The sequence below is a fragment of the Neodiprion fabricii genome, chromosome 4 (genome assembly GCF_021155785.1).
Source record: "Neodiprion fabricii isolate iyNeoFabr1 chromosome 4, iyNeoFabr1.1, whole genome shotgun sequence".
In the NCBI taxonomy this organism is placed as follows: domain Eukaryota; kingdom Metazoa; phylum Arthropoda; class Insecta; order Hymenoptera; family Diprionidae; genus Neodiprion; species Neodiprion fabricii.
This window is the reverse complement of record NC_060242.1, coordinates 26,199,225-26,220,287: the sequence shown is the minus strand read 5'-3', so window position 1 is coordinate 26,220,287 and position 21,063 is coordinate 26,199,225. Positions and strand designations below refer to the sequence as shown.

General features: G+C 37.2%; 3 protein-coding genes across 4 annotated transcripts in view; 2 read left to right on the top strand and 1 right to left on the bottom strand.

The window, feature by feature from the left end:
- The window catches only part of LOC124181471 (heparan-sulfate 6-O-sulfotransferase 1), a 520,983-nt gene that overhangs the window by 106,696 nt on the left and 393,224 nt on the right, over positions 1 to 21,063 (top strand). The gene's annotated exons all lie outside the window — the stretch shown is intronic.
- The window catches only part of LOC124181476 (DDB1- and CUL4-associated factor 7), a 42,720-nt gene that overhangs the window by 14,129 nt on the left and 7,528 nt on the right, over positions 1 to 21,063 (bottom strand). The window contains exons 4-5 of one of the 2 annotated variants that reach the window (XR_006870476.1): positions 3,530 to 3,697; positions 1,233 to 1,465 (exon numbers count right to left, since the gene is read on the bottom strand). The exons of the other annotated variant lie outside the window; for it this stretch is intronic. The gene's annotated coding sequence lies outside the window, so the exon portion shown is untranslated. The remainder of the gene's footprint in view (positions 1 to 1,232; positions 1,466 to 3,529; positions 3,698 to 21,063) is intronic. 2 annotated transcript variants of the gene reach the window in all.
- LOC124181479 (transmembrane protein 205) lies at positions 4,654 to 19,639 on the top strand. The gene is made up of 4 exons (XM_046568097.1): positions 4,654 to 5,244; positions 17,288 to 17,481; positions 17,673 to 17,836; positions 17,947 to 19,639. Exons 1-4 carry the CDS (start codon positions 4,928 to 4,930, stop codon positions 18,232 to 18,234), a joined length of 963 nt encoding a protein of 320 aa, XP_046424053.1. The 5' UTR covers positions 4,654 to 4,927; the 3' UTR covers positions 18,235 to 19,639.

Here is a 21,063-nt window from a genome sequence, read left to right as displayed (position 1 = left end):
ATATAGACTGATTCCGACGGTGGGGCCCTTTCACCTATAAAAGTCATGCAGCCGTGCTGCAGTTTTCGTTTCGAAATGCGACGTAGCTTTTATAGAATTGATAGAACCCATACGGACGAGTAGTTAATGTGACTGCTCTCAACGGCAGCTCGACAGATATTTCCTGACCGGAATAGTCACACATTTTCTAATACGCAGTTTTTCGGGTCTGTCCTAGTTTACTAATAGAATATGTAGTACGATAGTTTAAAAAAAAGACTCGCTAAATGAACTTAAATCAGCCTCCACACTCAAATATGGAGAGGCTGATGTCTTCAAAGCGATTTCACAGATTTTGTGATAAGTTTATAACGATCGCGACGTCTTCTTACGGATCTCTCAAAAATTTTAGAACTGACAACGGACCCTAAGCGTCTGAAATTTTCAAAATAAGAACCCGGAAGCATCGGTGTTCCAAATTGAATATAATGAGTGACTTTGACATCGCATAGATCACCTCTTTTATCAGTGTGACATGATTTCGTCTAATTAAAGAGACGCACGTGTCATTCCAAAATTGAATAGAGTATTCATTTATACTTATTTACGAAGGGGCACTCGGTAGGGAATAGAACTAAACAGTCTACAACTGTAGTTTCGATACGTTCTGCGAATTTAATCCTTAAGTATTTTTGATTTTAAAAGGTTGCTTTTGGAATTCGAAGTTTTCCCCATTTAAATAAATTGGGGAAGGTCTCGTTTGAGTGGTAATTCAAATGAGACGAAAAACACATCACAGGCAAGAACACTGGTATCAATTTTACAGAAATAATACGAATAAGAGTTGAAACTACGGCAATTGATTCAGCGTTTGGAATCATGTTTTTTTTTTATACATAGTGTTCAATAGTCATTCAAATTTCTTGCGCTGACCCAGCTAGACTGGTTTCGTTACTAGGGTTACTTTAATTCTATATCTTATCTCCGCATACGTGTGTCCTACATAAGACTTTTTCGAATCACATCTTCAAGAGGAACGTAATGACCGTCATCTGTCGAGTGAAATTAATGGGACTTTAATATGAATACAATCTTTTCACCGAGTCTTATCGTAGTTATCCAAGATTGTACATCGAGCCCACAGTAGCTACGTACTTAGGAAATCGGTATGACCCTCGGAAATGATTCTCTAATAAAAAATAAGTCAAACCGCACCCCCAATATTTCAATGATCGTGTTGGAGTCGCACATACCTCCTCGTTTCTGGAAATCCCCGCAAGAATGACATCGAAATGCAGGCTAATGCCAGGAGGACCCAATATGGGAATTTAGAAACGTCATCGTTTAGTTATTTCCACCCATGAAGCCTGACCTTCTGCACGTACACCCTTGCAGCTGCAGACGAGATACGGGACCATACACGCACAGTTCTCACGTCCGAGTGTGCGTCACACCGTCAAGTATGTGTACATGTGGAAGTACATTCCTGCGGAAAAAAGGCTTCTCTATAAATATATTCGAGGCACAAAGTGTTATTGACGTCTGAGTTAAATGGAAACTCCTCTGCAGGAACTTTCTAGTTCTGCTCAATCATCTTCTCATGAGTCAGGAGCAATAGACAGATCTGGTAATATATGTACACGGCATATTTGATGAACTCGGCACTCTGATACGCCTTCTGACCAAAGAAAAATTCACTAAAATGAATCTGTATTTTACTTAGTCTGTGTTCAATCGGATGAAATTAGATGAACAAATGTGAGTTGAGTAATTAAAAAAAAATTGAAGAATTAAAAAATCAAATATCTACAAATGCACAAAATTTCTGACGGCTATCAGCGAATCATTATTTAAACTTAAACTTGGAGTACAACCTGCTATCGAGTCTGGTTTAAAAAATACAAACAATAACTGTAACGAATAATATAAATCCTTGAAAACTCTTAAAAAAAAAAAACCTATTTTCCGTACATTCCACGCTAACTATGAGATGCTCTCCTTTTCAGTCTTCCAATTATTTCTAAGAGACGGAACCGCTTTGAGTCTGTACGCTTGTATAAAAAGCGTGGAAAAAAAGTCCCGAGAGAAAAGTGCGTTAACCGACAAACTGATATCGCTGGATTTACCGTCATTTTTTGCTCTCACAATATCATACTGACAATGGGTCATAGGAGGTGGTGTCACGACGTCGCTACATGGCGTTTCGTGGCGGTTTACAAGTAATGAACAAGGTTTACGACCGCGCTAAATTCGTCCCTTCCACTCGAAGGTTCTCCGTGGTTCTTCACCGCTTTTGGTACGTATATAGCAATGTTCTGGCCGCTGTTTATCAACTTTTTTAGTTTCACGCGAGATCTGCGGTAAAACACCCGCGGTTTTAAGCCTTACATTCGTTCTTAGTAACAAGCATGACGTCCGGCCCACAAACCATTCGCTAAAAAGCAACGTTTATACAACTGTTGTAACGTGATTATATACACGAATCAAATGTATGTGCAAGATACTTTGTATATGCACGGAGCCTGTATTCACAGCATGCAGCTGCAATATTTACCTTGAATCGGGCGAGCCGGTGATTGTAATTCTTTACGGAAATATCGGATGGGATTTCCGAATACTCAAATTTTTTACACCATATGTAAATTCTGATTAGTAACCGAGGTGGAAACGTACGTGCTACTGCATACATCTCGCTCTTATTCACAGCAGCTGAATTCGCGCGTTCATCAACCGATGATTGTTTATTTAATTCTACATATAGGGCACTCCGTACCAATTTAACACTTGATATATTAGAACTGTCTGGTTGTAAGATACAGAAAGACTGAATTCTCACATCACAGTTTTGCTTTAAAGAAAAATCACTGAACGTAATTAGATCGGAGTAGTCACTTGTCCATTTGTTTTTAACAAACTCTTTATTCACAATCGGAATATCATCCTGGGTCAGCTGAATTTTTCTCAAGGGGTATTCAGTATTCAGTATTTCTGTAGCTATTAATACGTAGATTGAGTGATTTTTTTTTCAGATTCAAATTTGCATCAGTTTATACACTGCGTATCGCATGTGTCGCGAGAATGGCTCCAGTGTCGCCATATTTTGATATTTGTTGATAATCGTCATTTTTTATTATAGATACTTAAATATACGCCTAATAGCTTCCTTAAATATTACTATCTTATTACCTTTTCTTCCATCCAAAAAGAAATGATCAAATGAGCACTTTTATTTTGCTTTTACCGCTGTGTTATCCCTCAACATCACCTCTGCCGACGGCGTTACTGACTTATTTCATTGAATTCCTTGATACAAGTTTGAATGACAGGTTTTTCAAAACCGCCAGATTTGAAAAATTTACTTTACAAAAACCACTTCAGCTAAGAAGTTGACAAAAAAATTTAGCATTCATTTTCTAACAAATAATGTAATTAAAAATCAGAATAAAATTATTGTAATCGGTGGGTTGTATACAGAATGCTCCAAATATCTTAGAATGTAGGATGTTTAGCTCGGATCTCAGATGTAGCTCCACGGCAATCGAAAGCTTACCTGAAATAATCAAACCACGTTTTGGGCGCGACGCGATGAGATAATCCCACGCAATCCCACGTAAATCCTGCAGCACGTGATTGTGCACACCAGACGTGTGACCGATCTAAAGATATCCGTGGCACATGTGAGGCACGTTCTCTCAACTCAAGCCCCTGATCACTGAATCTGCGGAAAATTTACGATGGAATTTTGATTTTCATTCAGAGTATATAAAGAAGCATACATACACATGCATAGGTGACATCATTTCGGTTCGGAGACAAAATTATGATCTTTAACCCCTCAAGTACAGAAAGCCGATAAATTGATAGGTATCCAAAGGGTTACAAGAGTTCAAGGAGTTAGAAGGATAACATATATAAGCCATAGGTCGAGTATTTGGAGAACTTGAGGCCAGGAAACAATGAAACAATATACAGTAATGCGTTCATTGATCACAGAGAATAGTTTATATAGTGTAACGAGGAGATAAACTGGATCTTTTCGGGCCGAGCGCAAGTTTGTGAACGAGTCGTAGGTGAGCCGAAGACGAATCTTGCAAATACGCGAGACAAAAAGACAGTTGCGTCCTTGTTGCACGCGATTATTTACGTAACAAGCGTATGTTATCCGTTGTTTCGCAGAGCACGAAATTGAGGTTAGGGTCGCGCAATGTCAGACTTGTTCGCGACAGCGCATGCACGCGATACCGAAAAGACCACATTTAACTCCTAGGACTTAAAAGTCTTTGCTGTACTACGCGCATGCGCATTCGCAGGCTCACTCTATCGTCATATAAACGGATACTTTGCGTACTGAAAACACGCAAAGAAACAAACGTAAAACATGCCCGCGTTATATAAATACGTTTATTTCGAACGGGATGAAGGAAGATCTTGAGATGTGTGATCAGGGTTGTATCGTATATAATTTTTTATCTCTTCGATTTTTCTACGATCCGCGGAATGCTCCACTCTGTTATTTTTCAATAAAAATATTCTGCATTCGTACATTGTAGATATACAAGCAGTTCTTCTCGATCATAATCGGTCGGCTAGTACCAGCGGCCAGGTAAACGTGGGGATGAGTTGGGATGGTGGGGGAAGACTTGCAGTTGTAAGTATAAAACAACGGATAGGCCGTGAAGCCGAGCAATTCCCAGCTGCCGCTGTCGGTAGGTAAATCAGACATTTATGTCGACGAAATTGTCAAAATTTATTAAGAATCGTGAGACGTGAGTGTTTTCTCGTGTGTATTGTATATTCGAAATTTGGTGATTATATTTGGTTAACGTGCTTGCATAAATCTTCGATCATAAATCACAAATCGATTTTCATCGAAGATCTTGTAACAAAATAAAAAATACGAGTAAATTCACCATTCGATTCGCCGACTGTAATAAACGATCGAATCAAAATGTGCATGAGAAAATTATTCGAGGATGAAGAAGTTGGCGGCGGCGTCCTTCTAAAGACTAACAATAAGTCGAATCAACCCGAACATCAGGATCTCAACGAAGACAAGCTGACAAAGGCAAAAAATCGATACATCAAACAGCACGAAGAAATGCTACTTCGCGAGGCTGAGATTGCTCGACAAAATGAAAAATCTGAGGAAATTATTGTCCCAGTTATTCACACAGACGCACTCGCAAAATGCACTTTCTACTACAGCGTGTTGATCAATCTTATCTCCAAGTCGTATTCAGCGTGGAAACACTCTCCAGCTTACAAGTGAGTTCGTTATTTTTTTTTTTTGTTTTTCTTCTTTCTTTTAAGAATAATACTCGAATACTTTAGTTTTGATGATTTCGTGTCAGATGGTTAAGAATAAGTTGAAAATTTCGTCTGTAACTTCACCGTTTGTATCATATAGGTAGTTACGGATGTGGTTTCATTATTAGATAAAATCGTCACGAGACTAGCGGCCGTGAATTTTTACTTTTACATGCGTATATCCGTGCTAAAAAGATTTGTACATGATCGTACGTACGTGTATCAATTTTGACATACGGATCAAGCGGTTGAGAAAAAACTCTTGATAATTAATACATGATCCGCTCTTATTGCTACAGTATGTTAGGCTTGAATGATGCGACGGATTGACGAACCCACGCAACCGTATCTCGTTGTTTGCAGCCACGTTCACAGCGGTGCAGCAGCTGCAATCACGTGTCATTTTTATTTACGTTAATCCGAAGTAATATCGCTCGCCGTAAACTCTTTATAAAACATGTTAAGCGCAACAACGCGTCTCCAAATTCTTGTACAAACTATACAAAGACATAACGAAATTACAATTCCAGTGTCCTGTACACTATTTATAGGATAACAGATCATGCTGAAAGACAAGCACTTCAATTTGTCAATCGGTGCTGTAAAGGGATGAACAAAATTTACGATAACTAATGCAGATTACGGTCACAATGCCATACTGCGAAATTTATGACGGCACCATGGTGAAATGAATAATACGCGCAGAATTCGAGTGCACAGAGATTATCGAGCTATTCAACGATAATCGTCGATAATGGATATCCTGCCTTATCTGAGATCAGTGTTCACGTTAATCCATATTATACAGTTTTAATATTCCCACTATACATTTTTTTTACCAGAGAATTTTACAGAGATTTTACAGAGAATTATATACACGTCGATAACGTATCAACGCAAATCTCAATTTCTTCACTGATTTTTTTCCATACGTATGCTATGCACATCTGATTTAGATATAAGTTACAATTAGGTTTCGAATTTATCATTGGTATTTACACGTTAGGTTTCCCCTACGTAAAATAACGTGAAGTTAGGTGCACTAAAAATCGCAATGGTTCATAAATTCGAGCCTTTTTTGTACCCAGCCATAATACAGGGTCATTTAATGTATAAGCTTCGCCGAAATCGATTAGACAGACACCTAAGAAGTCCTGCGGTTCTTCTGTAGTACAGATCAAAATAATACCGTCCGATTTGAACTCATATTTGGTACTATGATTAGACGTTTTTTTTTTTTTTTTTTTGCAGAGTATCGTTCGTACCGCGAGGTCCTTGTTAAATGTTATAACAAATTACGCCTCCGTCAATTCGTTCACATATGTAGTTATCGTCAGTGAGTTTAACCAGATTAGATAAGTATAAGGAGCCAACTCGATACTGATCGCTGACTCTTTAAGGTGCCAGCGATTGCAATCTACGTGTTCTTAATCTTGTGATCTGCAATATCTGGCAAGCCATAAGTACTTGGCGGAAATATAAATGCCATGGTTTGCTCAAGATACGAAATAAGTTTAGCAACATTTGAATAAGTTTGCAAATATGCTGTAGCTAAATTTATATGCTGGTATCCACAAAACTGTGACATGAATATTACAGTCGGCGTTTACACGAAAAGAAACTAAACTGATTTCGGGCATTGGTGACACGTCGTATCGCTGATTGATTATTTCCGTGTTGCGATATAGCGACCACTTATAAATTATATAACGTTATTTAGTTGTTGAATTCGTAAATATTGTTTTTGAAATTAAGCTGACTAGTGATAAAAGCGTAAATGTTTAACATACGTACGTGTAGTAGGATGGTCCTTAGGGGCTTGAGAAAATATTTTTTATGTCACCAACCAAGTAAATAACTGGAAGACTCTACAAAAGTGAAACTTGGGGTACCTATCTCAATTATAAATAGCGCCCGTGAGAAAGTTTCGTTTCTTTTTCGAAAAAAACTGTATTCTGGTAAATATACCGTTAATAGGGGAATATTTCAAGCACTCCGGATGCGATATTATCCTGATATTTAGTTTCACACTACGCCTGAGTGATATTTATTGAAGCTAAATGCGGCTGAAAGTGAATTCTGAAATTAGATTAATTCACAAGTGTGACTAGCGGTTATTCAACCTTTCAATTCGGTCGTCGTATTCTTCGTTATTACGTTATTTTGCCGACTGGCCCGCTATAATCTTTTTCATTGAAGAGATTCGAGACTGAGGAATCGCGTAGAGTCACTGTTCGCGTTAAAAGTGTGCAAATTTCTAGGAAACCTTCGCGTCCGATTCCGCCTCATTGCTTCGAGTGTTATACCGTGGGAGTTGACTCACAGATAATTCGCAATCTCAACATTACAATGTACTATATGAGCTAGAATCAACAAAAAATAACCTTGCTAAAATGATTATGCGCTTCGTTGTTGGAGATTAAATTAATTTCGCGAAGTTTGCTGAAGAATTAAAAAGTCAAATATCTACAAATGCACAAAATTTATGACGGCTATCAACGAATCATTATTTAAACTTAAACTTGGAGTACAACCTGCTATCGAGTCTGGTTCAAAAAATACAAACAATAGCTGTAACTGAATAATATAAATCCTTGAAAACTCTTAAAAAAAAAAAAAAAATACTATTTTCCTTACATTCCACGCTAACTATGAGATGCTCTCCTTTTCAGTCTTCCAATTAATTGTAAGAGACGGGCTGCTTTGAGTCTGTACGCTTGTATAAAAGGCTTGGAGAAAAAGTCCCGAGAGAAAAGTGCGTTAACTAAATTAAAGACAAAATGTATGGATATACGCAAGAATTGCTCGCGTACTGATCGTCTGTTTGATGAAGTTCATCATTATGTATAAAAATATGTTTAGATATCCGACTTAATCATCATCAGACACGCGTGACGTTCGGAAATGAATGGTTACGAACAGACGGTGGAGATCATTTTATGTGAACAGGTGTAATACGTACTTTAATGCAAGTCTGCGAGCAGGTTTATATCGCGAATACGACGGTTAGTATTATCGGCGACCCGTTACAATCCTGTGCAGTGTCATAAGTACTGGAAACTGTATTTATAGTACTGTAATAGTCAAGTACAACGAACTATTGATGATGATACATATGAGGCATTCTGTCTCGTCTCTACTAAGTTCGAAATCTCATTTTTTGTTTTTTCCAAATTTTTTTGTGAGTGTAGTAGGACTTCGAAAACACCCACATCAATTTTTTTAGATCTTTCTGAAAAATTCTATATGAGCGATGACTGTCGAAAGTCGTGAAAAATGCCCAAATTGTAAAATCTGAAATTTTTCAAATTGAAACAACGAAAATGCCACATTTTATGTATTTTCATAATTTTGCCCCAAGATCTATGAAGGCAAAGGAACTCCTTCTAGGTGTTTGAACATCTGGAACATTCTTTGTGTCACCAAAGCGTGGGAAGTGATATTATTTTTTTATACTGATTTTTAAAAGTAAAATCGCAAATCTTTTTTCGTCAAAAAAGTCTAAATTTCAAATTCCCCCCGAAAAGTGAAGTAACTATTTTGTCGATTTTTTAGGACACTGAAAATTCCATAAATATTTTCTAAAGAATGTAAAACATTGGAACTTCACTGTTTAATTTAATTAGAATACGTAATAAAATGAAGCCTTTAATCTGTATCCCGGTTTTGCAGGCGAATAAAAATTGTACAGTTTAGACAACGTATTTTGACATTTCAGAGCTCCATAACTTGTTTTAAATTAAAGGTACCATTGCATTTACAAGTCGTGTGATTTGGAAGCGTAGTTTAGCCGTCATCGTGACAATTAAAACAGCAAACAAAAATATTTCGTCACTACAAACAAAACACCTAAAAAAAATTGATAAATTTCACTGTACATAAATAGATTTACGTTACATGTATTGTATAATTTTACGCAGTTGCGTGACAGATATGAATTGATGAATTGATCAGAGGTGAAGCGGTACAAAGTCTGTAGTCGATTTTAGCGAATCTCACAATTGGAATTGATTGCTCAAATCTTACAACGTAATTGTTCTTAAAGCTGCAGCCTTGCGTGTGGAAAAATACGTTACAGATTGGAAATGAACTGGCGCTGCTTCTCCAGCTCGTGTCGAATAAAGCAAAGATAATCTGATAAATTTATATCGGAATTGAAATCTTCTACTATAAGCTATAAAACTCAAAGCAAATACAGACTGTGTCAAAAAACGAAAGTTGAAAGGCTTCATTCTAAAACGTGCAAAACTTGTCGACCACACTAATTGAAGATGTTTCGTAATATTCTCTTTTTAACGAAATATTGAACAGTATTTTCGCTTCATCTAGTCACACGCACGTGACGGTGAACCACATAGTCAAAGATTTGACGTCTTGCCAAGACTTGAATCCTGGCAGCGAGGTGATACTCCAATTTACATCAGTTTTTTTATTTTTATTTATTTTTTTTATTTACTTCACATCGTAAAACGTAAATCCATCAAGAATCTATTCACAGTCCTAATGTGTAGAACTTACGTAAGTCGTTGTCCTTCGGTATCGAAAAATTAAAGAGATTAATCTTCGAATTGTCCAAAAGTAGATTTATTTTCAAACTTTAGCCAAATTTTCAACTCTCTTTAATTCATGGAAAATCAAACACCTTTTGAACAGATTCTAATTAACGCATAGTTTAGGTATATCATATAATATAAAAGAATATTTTTAAAAACTTGGCTAAAGTGTCGAGAGATTTAAAATTGACGATACTTCGAACAAAAACCATAGACAAACGATGAGACGATGACGTAAGACGAAATTTGTAAAGTGGAAACATATATCAGTATCCCGGTTTTTCTAACTTCCCGCTTTCTCTGTTTACTCAGAGAAAAGGGAAAGTTGTTACAATCATCCCGAAAATGAAAACTTGTGTTTTCACTTACAGATCTCAGCGCTTTTAGGCCTAAAGAATAACGTCCGATAATTTTTCGATTGACGTTTTTTTGTGCGCGATCAGTATTCTATACGTCGACAGCTGGAGACTGAAAGAGGAATTTTATTGGTATAGTGGTAATTAATCGATAAGGTTCTTCCTTACTTAAAACTTATCAGATTTCTAATGGAAGTTTTCGTCAGCGCCTCGATCGGTAAAAGAGTCATTGGCCCGCCGGATCATAAAGTTGGGTTTATTGATAAGTAAAGAATATGTTTTCGACGACGGGCGACGGGGCTTATACTTGACAATGAGGCAAACGTGAATTATACGAGCGAAAAATGTCTCGAGTGACGGCGAGACGGGAACGTGCGATCCTGCACGTTGGCCATCGATGATAAGTGACTAGACGTAAGCAATCGTAGGTTAGGTTCGATACAGGCACCTACACCAATTCCTACAAAGGCACGCACACAAAGATCCGTCTCTCTGCCCCTAGAATCAAGCGCGAACGAACCGGTTGCGCGGCTTCACAATATGCAGCAGAAAAGACGTCCCACATACTTAACCCTCATATTAAACCGAATCATTCGTAGCCATTGGGATTGCTTTCGGCGTTCCAACTCGCCATGGGACTCGTTAAGATAACACGTGTATTCCCAGACGACCGACACGAACTTTAGCCACAATTTCAGCCTGCTGTCGTAAATTTCGGCCAATTGATCTTTTTGCATCGTAATTTGCTCGTTTTACGTACAACGGTGCTTTATGCAGTTCGCAGTCGTATCCTACGTATAAATACCGCGACTATCGAATTGAGCCGCGACCTCGTGTTTCGCCTTTTTTCGTTCACTGACATTCGCTTGCCACGTCATCTGACTGATCACTGATCTCGGTACCCGGTATACGATCGCATTAGAAATGGAGTAAAAACAGCACGACTCACGATCGGTGTTACATATCCTGCTTGCCATATCCGTGCCAGTGGTTTCACGTCTACCGGGTTCCTTAAATTCGGTAGACACGGTCTGATGGGGGTAAAGACAAGGCGGAACCTGTACCGTAAGTTACTTTAAAAGTAACTTATTTCTATCGCGTATTTCACCTTACGCTGTCGCAATGCCGGAAAATGAAATCTCAACAGTTTGTACAATATGTTCTCCCCCTTAATATTTCCAAAAATGAGCTGCGAAATGATCAGCTGATCGCGCACTTTCGACTCTTTCGACTTCATCCACATTTTAGCACCCGCCATCCCCTTTTCTTTTTGCAATACTTGTCCACCCGTACAATTGATCTTTGGGCGGAGGGGGTAAATATTTGGGAATCGATAAGTATTCATCGAATACTTGGCACAAAAATTACTCCTTTGGCAAAAACGGGTGGGGTTAAATCAACATGGCCGTTATCAGACAGTTAGCTTGTAGTTTAAATTCAGCTCATGATTAAATATCATTGTTTCGCCTCTGTACCGAGTTTCGAACCTCGCTAAATATCAAATATCACTTAACGCAAAACAAGATGATAGTTGGAGCAGATGAAGTGTAATTTCGCCTTAAATTGGTTTTTATTAACCGTGTATTCAGTCCAAGAGAATCACCTGCACGTGTTTAAATGTGTTGGGAAAAACGGGTATGGTTGGCTCTTACGAGTCCCCCGATAGAACTACCGTTGTTAAAAGTATACCTGCAAAGGGTCAGTTTTCATACCTCGAACTCCACTTCACTGGGTCATGATTTTTTTCGATCGGCCCTGTCACGTGATCTCTAAAGAGTCCATTTTAAAAATGGGAATTGAACATTTAGTTTGAATTCCTGTCACCAAACAGTGCATCGCTTCGCGAGCACCGTGATTTTGTAAATTTGGAATAAATTGTACGCCAAACGATGGACAAAGTGTCGATATTCTGTACATTCCTGCACGTCTATCAACGACATTTCAGATCGATCCGCGGGAACGGATACCGTAGGGTCAATCGCCCCCTGCAAACAGCGGAGCATTTCAATTACGCAACTGACCTATTTGTGGTGACTAATTTAGAAAATGTGCGTACGTGACTGATTCGCTGCACTCGTGTACGGCGATTCTGTACAACTATAGTTGCAGTCTCTGCGTATAACAGCTGTTGGCTTATCCAAGTATAATCTATACACGTGTAGCCGTCCGGGTTCAAGACCATTCGCTGTATCTATAACTGATCGCGAGGTCATATGACACGTAAAGGTGCGAGCGATTATTTCACGTCTTCACACTTACGTGCGAACTACGTAAGCATGCTCTACCAAGTTCAAGCCTGGAACGAGTCAATGAGCTTCGAGTATTATTTGCATGCACGCAAATTCTATGGAAAAAAAAATTTCTCTTCTTCTACCAGGTAACGACGCAGTGAATCACCGCTGTATCAGCCTTAATGTGACACCACCATCATCCGTTAGTTCGTTTGGTTAATTTCAAAGGAATTACCGACTACGTGCACATCACGCTCTTTACGGTATAATCCTATGTATGGTGCATTCTCCGTCAGCTCATAATTGCCTACCACGTACGTTTTTTTTTTTTTCGCCGACTCCGTGAATTTTTTTGAAGCTTTACGAATTATTATAAGACCGGTTGAATATTCTTTTTGTCGATACTTGTCAAATGTTTCAATCCAACTGTTTGGGAAACGCTCGATTCTTTTCGAGTAAACGTACGTTGTAGAATATTCGTTTCAGAAGAAATGTATCGGTAATATGTAAAGGCATTAATTAATTTCTGCGAAGTTCCAACGAATTTCTTTTCTTACGTATACTACACGTCACGTGCATGTATTATATATTAATCTATACTGCGTTGATATTTTAAACGTATAAGTATGAAGCAGAAAACAAATGTTTCATCCGTTATAAGTAGCAATTTTTTTTTCTGTAAATAGGAACAGTGTAGATGTAAATAGTTTGGATAGCAATTTACTATAGCTGATATGTATACGTATTTTTCGATTTAAAATTAAACGCTGAGTAACAAATACAGTAATGATCCGGTTAAATATTGATTCTTTAGGTGTTAATGAAATATCTAATTGATCCACCCTAACACAAGGATACGTGATGGTATTTTTTTTCGGTACACATGTAGACTCAAAATTAAATGAATCAACCTTTAATCTAATTACAAATACCCATGATCAAAGAGGTAATTTTAAAATAAGGTTACGCAGAAATGCAATGATTCTTCGGTATTATCAGCTATCATAATTGATCACACCTTTCCGATTTCGGTCTCTCAGTTTACGACTCTACCAAAATCGCGGCGACGGTTCATCATATCTTTCGTTGAACGATATCGAATACACGGAATATGTGTAACAACATCGTATCAGTGAATCACAATAACGCGACTTAAAATTCGCATGCAAGATGCGATAGGAACGACATGTATTCAATTCTCTGCTATTTGCTGTCCGAAGTAAACAACGATATTATCTGAATCATTGAATAACAAAATGATAGGGTAACCAACCAAATCAACGACTGCCGTCGGCTGAGTAAAAGGCCAAGTTATGTCAAGTAGGTATTTCAAGTTCCAATCGTACGTATTATTTATACTGGATAGTTTTCTATCCCGTGACGTATATTACCCAAGATATGGGTCACTCGACAATAACTCCGAAAAGGTTTCGTCACATCAGTGCCACGATTGATTTAAAGTTTCTCATTTTATTGTGACACCACCATGGTTGATGAAATAACTTTCTATTCGATTCGCAAGGTATGCTACTCTGTTCTGATTATAATGAGATGTGTATACGTTCTTAGAGGTCTACATGCATTCAACAAAAAGCGTCTCGCGTCGAATTTACTACTCGAGAATTCCACGAAGGAACAACCGTAAAATTAACGAGTTCGTGCAAACGTCCGATTCTGAAACTTCTTTTGGCTTTACGGACCACCCGAGTGAACATCAGCTATACATATAGTATACTCTGTATGGGTATACCGAGTTATAGGCAGAAATATGCGCCATGACGTAGAGAAGCAATTTACGCGTGAAGAAACTATGCCTACATTCATATGCATCAATCCCGCATTATTCACAACCATTTGATAACACATTTCCATCCACAGTGTAACTGAAATATGTTTTCGATACTAGTGCGCAAAGGTGGCAATGCCCGCACAAGCGTGAAGGCGCAGTCACAAAATCAGTTTGTGAGGTTCATTCTACTTTCTTAGTTAAACAAGGCTTTTAACGTCAATTTATTGTTGCACAAGCAATCAATTTTCGCAACAGTTACAAGAAAATATAGTAACGGTGATCGTAATGAGGAAGAATAGTAACGGATACTAGACTTTCCGGTAACAGCTAGAAAACTAATTTTCATTTTCTATCCCGAACTATATTTTTCGATTGTGGTAAAAAATGAAAATAGTTAAGGACGGAGCGGTAACCGGAACTAAAAATTTCACTCAGTGAGTAAATGCACAATCCGGTTTAGGTCTATTAACTGCAGTTTACAATATCATTTCTCTACACATTTTGTAACAAGTAAGATAACTGATAAAATTTGAAAGCTGGTTATGTGTGATGAAAAAAAAAAAAAACAACGACTCAATCTATATTTAATCATTTAAAGGCACATATGATACTATTTTAAAAATCAGGCAAATATTAAACTCGGAAAGCACTTGCGTGGTAGATGACGCGATCAATTATAATTACAAAGTACATTACGTAATATAAATCTGATTTGAATTCAAGTATTCTAGAAGGTAATCTTATAATTTTCTTCATGTTACCCGGATACGTCAACTGCGTATGACAGAGTTCGTCGAACGGTGCGAGTTATTTTTAACACTATAGTATACATAGATATATAACCCATGCCCATTATCGGAAGAGAGTAATTGATAAGTTATACAAAATGTCACGGATATGAAAGCATAGATATAGGTAAGATAGAAAGACTATTTCCTAACTTCGAGATCATTGCTTTTAAATATACGATACGAATGGCCTTTTATTCACCTGGGCTAAATAACTATCGGTTCTAAATACGCTTGACCGAGACTATTCATCATTTGGTTTGCTAAAGACTGTATACCATAAAAGAAAGAATGTTTAATCAGACCGAAAATAAAGGTTCCCGTCCGTGACAGTAACCGCATATACACTGAAAATCCCAATTCTCCGACTACAACTGTTACGGAAATAATAGAATCCGTTTGACGGACAGTACGAAAGACCGATATTTCGCTAAAAATTTAAATACTTAATATAAAGATACGTCGAATTACCCAAAAAAAAATTACGATGCGTCATTTCTTTTCAGTTAAGTGCTGAAAAGTAAAAAATACGCACCTATGTGTACCACTACAATATGGGTCGAATGTTTGCTTTGAAAATAGAAAATTATACGATAATTTTCATTAGTTAACGGTGACAACTATCAGTTGAAAAGCAAGAATGACTAAATAAAATAGTATAACGTTCGTAACTGGTGACAGCGCAGTTAATTATTGTCAGCTGTGCCAAAATATCCAAGGTGTGCCACAAACAACGAGAACATGTGACAAGTTGAAGTTGACAAATTATGAAAAAGATCTACATTGAACTATCTTCGCACATAGTCTGTTTATAACGTACATTATGTTATAATATTAGATCACATAAAGCACGGGACTAAATCTGTACATAATAAATGCGGCTCACTATTATACTGTAATATACAACCTAGTAGCAGTCACGTTTTCAAATCTTGAATCGGTGCGCTTCATCACTTGATTATATTTTCTTTTTATTTTAATTCTCACGTTCATTTCACCGCGTATTGTTTATAAAAACTATATTGGCCATCAAATCCTAGAACCACTTGGGTGAATTATACGATGTTAATGCAGTTTAATGTTACGCCATGGTTGCGACATGTTTTAACTAATTAAGTTATCATTGCACGTGACAAGACGGAAACAATGCATCCTCACGTAAAAGAATGATCATATCTTTGATCGTATCTATCTTTTTGTCGACTAAAATTCAATACGTTACTCGTGGGCCAAAAAATTATAATACGGTTTACGATGTTACATTATTATCTGCTGACTTTGATGGAAGTAATATGTTTGATTATCTGCCTCGTCTTGTGATAAATAATGGTCACCCATGTTTGCTTTCGAAGGAAGGGAAATCTGTAGGTACATCGTAATCAAATAAAATGAAACTGAATAATCGTAGCCTTGTATGTATAAAATTTTTCTACTTTCCATTTTTCAACGATATTGTGAGAATAATCAACTTTCAGCCGCTAGCAAACGTAATTTTTTCTACTCATTGTGGTTACCCAGAATTTTTTAGACCATATTTCATCCTTCGGTTCGTAATATAAATTCCGATTTCCTGAGGCGCGATAATTGATCTTAAATAAATTCCGTAGTCAGTCTCTATCGACCGAGATGTAGTCTGTTGGAATTGCGGGAAATACTACGAAACGATGATAAAGATGAAATAAATTGAATCGGTGACTCGCGAGGAATAAGTTTTAGCTGGCACCTGAAATTTTCTGAAATCCAAACTTAATTACTTTTGGTGCATCGTGAAGTCTGGGCATATATCATTTAATTTACTGGTAATGATTAAGTGTAAGCCAGTAATTGTGACGCAACTTTAACGCAATCCATAGCCGAAAATAGTAGGTGCCTAAAAATGTTTTTACTTCAGACGACGATAACGTTAGAAAATATATTCGTGTAATTCAATTATTCACTGCAGAAATAGATCCTCTGGCGTTCTTATCGCATCAAACAAAAACATCTTTCGACACTTATTCGCATTCGGCATTTCATGTAGAATATCACTATCCGCAGTAGCATTTTCACGTCAGCGATGCTTAGGCTGTGATAAGTGACATTTTACTCTTAAATATATACGATAACGCTTTTATAATTGTACACCTAATTATCCGAACATGGTTTACGATTAATACGAATATAGTAGCACTGGCCTTCTGGTAGTATGTAATTCAATACAATGTGTCCGTGCGCCAGCAATTAAGATTAAGTAATTCAGGTCTGAGAAAGCTATGAATAATCAAGTTTCTCTCTTATTTTGCAGAATTCTTTTCTACACGACGCAGCCAGCTCACGTAATAATGATTGCTGCCGTTCTTTGCGTGACTTCGGCTATGGTACCATCCACGGAACGTACCAACACAGCCGGTCAGCCACATTCCCGCACAGCTTCCTTTATTTATCTTACTTCTTTCGTAATCCACTTTGGCGCACAGATATGGATGACTTTCGTATCAGGTAATAAAATTTTATGATAAATTTATGTGTAGATACCTTTCTTTACCTACTTGCGGAAAAAGCGACGAGTCCATTTGTGTGGGTACACTGTTAAATGTTCGGGACCCAATTCCGGATAAATTGAACTTTTCAATTATACCCAATATATAACACATCCATTTGTTCTAATTACTTCGTACTCATTGCTACAGGCTTGACGTTATACTTCGCACTGCCAAGACATTCGTTTGGAGAAGTTCAGCGCGTCTTGTTCCCGCGGTACTTCAGCCTAAACGCTTGCCTCAGCCTAATAACGCTCCTGATATTCGTGAAACATCATCCTATGAATACCTGGGACACAGAAATAGCAATTCAGGTATTATTTATATTTCAATAAACATAATGCTTTGCTATTGCCATAGACGTGTTGTACGTACATACATATGTAAAGGTTGGTAACGAACAACTTTTCGTGGTCCGTTGCAGGTCTTTGGAATGTCGGGTGCATTCTTCTTGGAGCTGTTGATACGTTTGTACCTTACTCCACCGCTTTTACGCCTGATTATACAAAAGAATGCGTTGGAGCGTGCAGCAGGAGTGGGCACTGAAATTGGCCGCCACAATCCAGGACCACTGAAGCACTGCCCTCACTATTTGATTATTCATCGTGCTTTTCGTCGCGTTCACGTAACCATTGCCATGGGGAACATGGTTACTATGGCGTGCACGGTATTACATCTTCATTATATATCTAGCAAATTATGCGTTTTGTAAATTAGATACGAAACCATGTAGAGAAGGAAGGTATAATTCAGTAGAATTTGTCAGGCGTGTCGCTCACTAGTATAGTGTAAACTATCTCACATATCACGTCTGTATTGACAGCTAGGAGTGATGGTCACAACTCTATCCCATGTATTGGATGTAGATACGATGTACATACGCAAGTATGACAGCATTAAGACTGACAGTAAGAAAGCTCATCTAATCATTTCGGTAGAGTCAAGATTGAGGCTTTGATCTCAATATGTAAGTGAATTAGTTTGGATGAAAATGACGAATAATAATTTCGTTTAATTATTTCACTTTTGATTCGTATTTGCGTTAGCAGTCATCGATATAGTACATTGTATAGGTAAAATTTAATTAGAAAAACATAAGAAAAATCTCTGCAACACTCCATACAGTTATGACCGTGGATTTGAATTGCAGTACATCCAATTGTTGTGTAAAGTCTAGGTTTATTCTATCGTTATAGAATACGTCATTAGACACACATACACGTAATTCTTGTCATCTTTATTTTGCTCCGTAAATCAGTAACTCGTTATTCGTTTATGGTTTCGATCTCTGAGGGGGTACTTCTGGGAACTAAAGTCTTATTTGAGCAAACGTAACACATCGTGCATTAAGCATTGCAGTGGGAACAAATTTGATCCAAACTGGATTACTTGCATACTTGACCAGCTTTCGCTACGATCACATCAGTCTGACAGCTTTAATTATACTGTGGACAGGTTGTGTGAATTCGAAAATTTGCCGTATTGTAATGAATTCCCAGTAGGTCGTTTGAATATCTTACTGCGGGTCAAGAATAAAACCCGAAATTAGACTTACTGAGAAAGTGATCAAGAAAGGGAAAAAATTAAAAATATGTGCAACTCCGATTCATGTCATAAGCAATAAGCATAGTTTGGATGAATTGAATTTAATCGCATTTATCTCGCCTGTTTGTTGAACAATATATGATGAGTTATTGACCTACGGTACCAAAATAAAGATGGCGTCATGTTCATAGACACAGTTAAACGAAGATGAAAAGGATGCAATTCGGCGGAATGAATAATCATACACGTAATTATTATGCCTGAGCTCATTAATTGGCAGTTAAAGACAGCGAAGAATGTGTGAAATGTTTATCATACCATCCGTCTTTAGGATACTCTAATTCTCAAAAGGAGGTGTCTCATACCGAAGCATACAGGGGCATTTTCATCTTTCTCAGTTACAACGCTTGTTCATGAAAACTAACCCATTGAGATCATGTAACTACAGTCAGTCTTTACTAATCGAGGAACAATGTCATTTATTTTTACTATTATCAGAGCCTACGCACCACTGACGCGAAACTGTCACATATAGCGCAATTTCACGTGCAACGCGAAACAAAAATATCCAATAAATTCAATTCAATAAAAGGTTATTCAATAAAAGGAATATAACTCCTGGCATTATTTTTACATGATACAAATTTTTTTTCGGTACCTATGTTCGGCTTTACACCTAGAATTGTACTAACAACGATGCATAGGCTCTGATAAATTAATAACTGACATCATTTATATTTCACTCTGTAACAGCAAAGACTGATTACAGCATAATTGTAACGTATAGAACTGTAAAGAGGGGGCGTGATTGTTGTTTGGAAAAGTATATTAGTTTATTTAAATATCGAAATATGTCGCACTAAGGTGAGGATAAGACGCCCTCTTCACAGTCCAATAATCTCAGAATCTTACATTATTCCTACATAGGGGCAGACGCAATGTGCTTTTGAAAACATGTACCTGTGACAAATCCGAAAAATAAGCCAGCAAATTTAAATTGACGTGAGTGTAACGCAGCACACCGTTTCACGTAATTTTCATTTTTCAAGTCACTATTAATCGAATTTTCGACACTTGATGGATCAAGGTGTTGCTTCTTCTACAATAAGGGGTAATCCATCCCGGAATCCCGGATACACTAAAGTCTATACCAAAGGTTATCAAACATTACGATATACTTGCCAATACCTGACTGATATGTGTGTTTGCGTTTTCATGAATGCGGCGTTATCCGCGAAGTACAATGCAGTATAGACTGGTTAGATTTTTGCAATTCGTGCAATCTGCTGCTAGCAGTTCGGTAAAATAACCGCATTTCCGCCTACAATAAATTCATACCGTTAATAGTTAACGGAACGATTGTTAACTCGAATCTGTACTTCACGTGTACGCGTTTAAACCTTACACAACTGCATGTACGTATCTAAATACCATACTACGATTGAAATGTCACGAGCTTGATACAATCTCATATGATGTTTCAAGATAAAGAATCATACGTGTACAATAATGTCATAAGTTATTTTATCGAATTTAAATATTATATAAAAACTACTCTGCATCAGAGTAAGTGGTATTTACTGAACTAATGATACCTACTCAAAGTTTGTAGACCTTCAAAGTGAATGAAATTATTCTATGTAATAATTACCACTGCTACCATTTCTATAATTATTTACTACAAATAGGACGAATGTGACGTCACGATTTTTTCAAAACCAAAAAGTTCGAAAATCAGCCTATTTCAGAGATTTACTCAGTATGCCTTGTGAGTGACTAGATTAATAATTAATGTTCACGTTGTGCTGATTATATATAACAAATTTATGGAGGAAGAAATCGTTAGGTGTTGCGACGTCACCCTATGCCTAAATTATCCTATCAGACTGACATCTTTAATTTATAATCATGTAGCAATAATTTCATTGATGTAAATATGACACTTTTATTTTCATAAAATAGATTAAATCATGGGCGACTTCACTTGAAAATATAA